At 45.0% G+C, this 5818-nt stretch overlaps 1 protein-coding gene across 1 annotated transcript; it reads left to right on the top strand.

Annotated features, from left to right (window-relative positions):
- Positions 1 to 4681: 4681 nt before the first annotated feature.
- On the top strand, positions 4682 to 5180 carry LOC100456549 (peptidyl-prolyl cis-trans isomerase-like 1). Its single transcript, XM_009237476.3, is given in 2 exon segments — positions 4682 to 4794; positions 4796 to 5180. Coding segments are annotated over 2 exon segments (498 nt in total).
- The last annotated feature ends 638 nt before the right edge of the window (positions 5181 to 5818 follow it).

The following is a 5818-nucleotide window of genomic DNA, read 5'->3' as shown; positions in this document are numbered from 1 at the left end:
TTGATGGTTCCTCAGTAAGTCTAACATAGAATTACCAAACAACCCAGCAGTTCCACTCCTAGGTATTTACCCAGAAGAACTGAAAACAGGTATTTAAACAAAAACTTGTACAGGAATGTTCTTACCAGCACTATTCACAATAGTCAAAAGGTAGAACAACCCAACTGTCCATCAACTGCTGAAAGCATAACACATATGGTATATCCATACTTTAGAATATTATTCAGTCATAAAAAGTAACATAGTATTGATACACACTACAGTATAGATGAACAGATAAAACATTATGGTAAATGAGTGAAGCCAGACACAAAAGGCCACTTGTTATATGATTCCATCATATGAAATAGCCAGAAGAGGCACATCTACAGAGACAGGAAACAAATTAGTGGTTGCCAGGGCTGAGGATTGAAGTGGGGAGTGGCTGCTTGCTTAATGGGCATGGAATTTCCTTTTAGGTGATGAAAATGTCCTGGAACTAGTGAGGATGATTGCACAACATGCGAATGTACTAAATGCCACTGAATTGTACCTTTTTTTTTTTTTTTTTTCAGAGACAGGGTCTTTCCCTTTTGCCCAGGCTGGAGTGAAGTGGCTTGATTATATAGCTCACTGTAACTTCGAACTCTTGGGCTCAAGTGATCCTCCTGCCTCAGCCTCCCTAGTAGCTGGGACTACAGGTACGTACCACCACACCTGGCTAATTTTTCTATTTTTTGTAGAGACAAGGTCTTGCTATATTGCCCAGCCTGGTCTCAAACTCCTGGCCTCAAGCAATCTTCCTGTCTCAAAATGTTAAAATTACAGGCATGAGCCACTGTGCTTAGCCTAAATTGTAAATTCTTAAATGATGAATTTTAAATTTGTTGTGAGTGTAAATTTATGTGAATGTTACCTCGATTTTAAAAAATAGTGTTACATAATTTAATCAATAGTTCATTAGTAAATTAAACAGATTTGTTAGTGATGGAAGATGTCTGAGTTACCTGGAGTTACCCACAGCGAATCTGTACGGATCTGCGGCAACCTCAGTTCTTGCCTCCGTGGAAGAAAGAATTCAACTGAGAGGCATAAGGCAGAAGAGACAGAGGCACGTTTCAGAGCAGGAGTGGAAGTTTATTAAAAAGCTTTAGAACAGTAAGGAAAGGAAGGAAAGGGGAAAAAAAAAGAAGAAAAGTACAACTTGGAAGAGGGCCAAGTGGGATGACCTGAGAAACCAGTGTGCAGCTTGACCTCTGGACTTGGGGCTTTATATATTGGCATACTTCCGGGATCTTGCATTATAACTTCTCCCCACTCCTGAGATCTTACTGGGAAGCTGCTGATCAGTTTCAGGTATTTTCTATCTATTAGGAAACTGTCCTTCCCTGGCACCAGCTGTGACCAATTATTACTTTAGAGAAACAGGTGGCCAGGCACAGTGGCTCATGCCTGTAATCCCAGCACTTTGGGAGGCCGAGAAGGGCAGATCACCTGAGGCCAGGAGTTCGAGACCAGCCTGGCCAACATAGTGACACCTCCCCTCACCATTTCTACTAAAAATGCAAAAATTAGTCGGGCTTGATGGCGCAGGCCGGTAGTCCCAGCTACTTGGGAGGCTGAGGCAGGAGAGTCGCTTGAAGCCAGGAGGCAGAGGTTGCAGTGAGCCGAGATCATGCCACTGCACTCCAGCCTGGGTGACAGAGCAAGACCCTGTCTCAAAAAAATAAATAAATAAATAAAGAGTCTGTAATCCCAGCTACTTGGGAGGCTGAGGCAGGAGAATCACTTGAACCTGGGAGGTGAAGGTTGCAATGAGCTGAGATTGTGCCACTGCACTCCAGCCTGGGGGACAGAGTGAGACTTCGTCTCAAAAAAATAAAAAATAAAAAAAAAGAAAAAAGATTCCACTGACAACACAAATAAATAGAAATCTGTAATTTGATTAAAAATTAGAGATTCTCATGTCATGTAATAGTGATTTCACAGTGAGTTTTGAGTTTACACTGGGTTCACTAGTGAGGCCAGGACCATAACATGAAAGATAATCCAATTGACCATGAAGGCGTTCCCATCAGCTATTCAGTCACTCTGTAGGTGACGGGGTGGGAGCTTTCCCACAACTTCTGGAAATTCCTTGGTTTGCCTAGAGCAGTGAATCCAGGGTTTTCAGTTGCTGACTTCCATTCCTGCTGCCAGGATTGGCTGCTTGGCGGTGAGGAGGCTGGTGCAAACACCTGGAAAGCAGGTGGTCAGGGTAAATTTGTCTTATTATAAGACTTGTCTTATTATAAAAGTAACAATCAACCAGGCGTGGTGGCTCACTGTAATCCTAGTACTTTGGAAAGTCGAGGTGGGCGGATCACCTGAGGCCAGGGGTTCAAGACCAGCCTGGCCAACATGGTGAAACCCTGTCTCTACTAAAAATGATTTTTAAAAAAGTGAGCCAGGCGTGGTGGTGCATGACTGTAATCCCAGCCACTCGGGAGGCTGAGGCAGGAGAATTGCTTGAACCCGGGAGGCAAAGGCTGCAGTGAGCTGAGATCGCGCCACTGCACTCCAGCCTAGGTGACAAAACCCGTGAGACTCTGTCTCAAAAAAAAAAAAAAAAAAAAAAGTACCAATTATGCTATGGTTTTGTGCTGGGAACAATTCTATTTCCTCAGGAACTAGGGGATCTCGCTCCTTTTCCTGTTCTGATTCCAAGGGAATGCCAGTGTGTCAACTCCTAGGATTTGCTGCCATCTTCAAGATGTCAGGTCTTAAATCTGGAGAAGGAAGCTACACCACGCTTTTGGAGCCATGCATATTATCCAGGTCTATCTATTGCTCAGATTGGCAGAGGAGTGCTTTTGGTGTTTATCTTAAAGTAAGTCATCACCCAACCCAAGGTCACCTAGATTTTCTCTTGTGTTATTCTCTAGGAGTGCCAATATTTTATATTTTACATTTAGGTCTATGATCCATTTTGAAATAATTTTTGTGAAGGATGTAAGGTCTTTGTCTAGATTCGTTTTTTTGTTATATGTATGTCCAATCGTTCTGGTACCATTTGTTGAAAAAGACTGTGCTTTTTCCATTGAATTGCCTCTCCTCCTTTGTCAGAGATCAGTTGACCATATTTGTGTGGATCTATTTCCGAGCTCTCTATTCTATTCCACTGATGTATTTGTCTTATTGCACAGATTGGAATTTCAGGGGAATTGTTGGACAATCTGTCTCAGGTGACAAAGGCAAAGCTGTTGGATCCCCAGCTAATGAATGACTTGGCTCACAGAAAAGATGTTGCATTATTTCTACATTTTTTTTTTTTTTTTTTTTTTTGTGAGACAGTCTCGCTCTGTCACCCAGGCTGGAGTGCAGTGGCACAATCTTGGCTCACTGCAAGCTCCGCCTCCTGGGTTCACACCATTCTCCTGCCTCAGCCTCCCACGTAGCTGGGACTACAGGCACCCGCCACCACACCCAGCTAATTTTTTGTATTTTTAGTAGAGACGGGGTTTCCCTGTGTTAGCCAGGATGGTCTCAATCTCCTGACCTCGTGACCCGCCCACCTCGGCCTCCCAAAGTGCTGGGATTACAGGTGTGAGCCACCTCGCCCTGCCTATTTCTACAGTTTTACTCCATCATTTGCTGTCACTTAAGCCCAGATGACACGAGGTCCATCTGAAAGGTTCATTCAGGCAAGTGTGATTCTGAAATGGTGTAAAAGACCACTGACACAAAACCTCTCTTTTAGGAAGCAGTTTGAATAATTTTTTTTTTTTTTTTTTTTTGAGACAGAGTCTCGCTGTGTCGCCTAGGCTGGCGTGCAGTGGCACGATCTCGGCCCACTGTAACCTCCACTTCCCGAGTTCAAGCGATTCTCCTGCCTCAGCTTCCTGAGTAGCTGGGATTACAGGTACCCACCACCATGTCCGGCTAATTTTGCATTTTTAGTAGAGATGGGGTTTCACCATGTTGGTCAGACTGGTCTTGAGCTCTTGGTCTCAAGCAATCCACCTGCCTCGGCCTCCCAAAGTGCTGGGATTACAGGCATGAGCCACTGTGCCCGACCCAGATAAAGTAATTTTTAAAGGATTCTGAAACTTGCCATGTTTTGAAAATAAAAAACACCATTTAAAAAGCAAGAGATGGGCTGGGTGCAGTGGCACATGCCTGTAATTCCAGCACTTTGGGAGGCCGAGGCGGGTGGATCACTTGAGGTCAGGAGGTCGAGACCTGTCTGGCCAACATGGCGAAATCCTGTCTCTACTAAATACAAACATTAGCCAGGCATGGTGGTGCACGCCTGTAATCCCAGCTACCTGGGGTCTAAGGCATGAGAATTGCTAGAACATGGGAGGCACTTGAACCAGTGAGCCGAGATCGCTCCAGCTTGGACGACAGAGTGAGACTCTGTCTCAAAAAAATAAAATAAATAAATAGGAAGAGATGAAAAGGATAATAAAGCTTCAGTTTTAAAATGTCTTAGAATGAAGCATACATTTTTGTTCTTGCGCCCAGCTTCTTCTCGCCTCTCACCCTAGCTTCCCGGTATTGGAAGAAGGGACCGTCCTCTTCCTTGTCCCGGCCCCCTAAATCCTGCCATTGAAAGGATTGAATGGCGCGGACTGGAGGTGTGCGCAGCAGCAGCAGGGGGTCCCCAGCTAATCGATACCCGAAGTAGCAGTTGCTAGAGAAGCATTCTGCCCGCTTCACTATGGCGGCACTTCCTCCAGACTCCTGGCAGCCACCCAATGTTTACTTGGAGACCAGCATGGGAATAATTATACCGGAGCTGTATTGGAAGCATGCTCCAAAGACCTGTAAGAACTGCTGAGATGACTCGTTGAGGTTACTACAGTGGCACAAAATTCCACAGAATCATCAAAGATTTCATGATCCAAAAAGGTGACCCAACAGGGACAGGTCGAGGTGGTGCATTTATCTATGGCAAACAGTTTGAAGATGAGCTGCATCCAGACTTGAAATTCACGGGGCCTGGAATTCTCACAATGGCCAATGCAGGACTAGGCACCAATGGCAGCCAGTTCTTTGTGACCCTCGCCTCCAGCCAGTGGATCGACAGCAAACACACCATTTTTGGCCAAGTGTGCCAGGGGATAGGAATGGTGAATCTAGTAGGAATGGTAGAAACAAACTCCCAGGACCGCCGTGTGAACGCTGTGAAGATCATTAAGGCATACCCTTCTGGGTAGACTTGCTGCTGTCTTGAACAGGTCTTCTGAGATGGCCCCAGTGAACCAGCTTCCCAATGACCTAGAATGACATGTAATGCTAAATTTCATTTTGGCCTTGCAAATCACGATGCTTAGGAAGCCTGCAGTCTTAGGTGAGTTAGAGATGGAAGTGCATTTTAATAGGATGCTTCTTTTCTCTTCCCCCAGTGCCTAGGTTGACAGAGCATTTGCACAGATGCCCCTGTTTATCCATACGTTACTACTTACTGCACATGACGCATAATGCTCCTTGTGCCTGGCTGCTCTGATATTCTTGGAACAAAATGCAGCAGACGCTGTCATTTCTCAATGTTTTTGCCTAACCAAACTTCTTCCTGATTTATATTCTGGCCTACACTGCAGTCTTTGATGGCTGACAGTCACAGAATTCAAAACTAAATAGTGTCTATCAGCCCTCTTAACTTTGTGCACACCATATTTCAGTTTCCTATGTTTGTTCTTCTAGGGGATGTATGCATCTGCCTCTATATTTTCCCTCTCAAAACCAGAACATCTGCTGGGCACGGTGGCTCACGCCTGTAATCCCAGCACTTTGGGAGGCCGAGGCGGGTGGATCACCTGGGCTTAGGAGTTAAAGACCAGCCTGGCTAACATGG

The sequence above is a fragment of the Pongo abelii genome, chromosome 12 (assembly GCF_028885655.2).
Source record: "Pongo abelii isolate AG06213 chromosome 12, NHGRI_mPonAbe1-v2.0_pri, whole genome shotgun sequence".
In the NCBI taxonomy this organism is placed as follows: domain Eukaryota; kingdom Metazoa; phylum Chordata; class Mammalia; order Primates; family Hominidae; genus Pongo; species Pongo abelii.
Note: the sequence above shows the minus strand (reverse complement) of the source record. Positions and strands in the feature narration are given on the sequence as shown.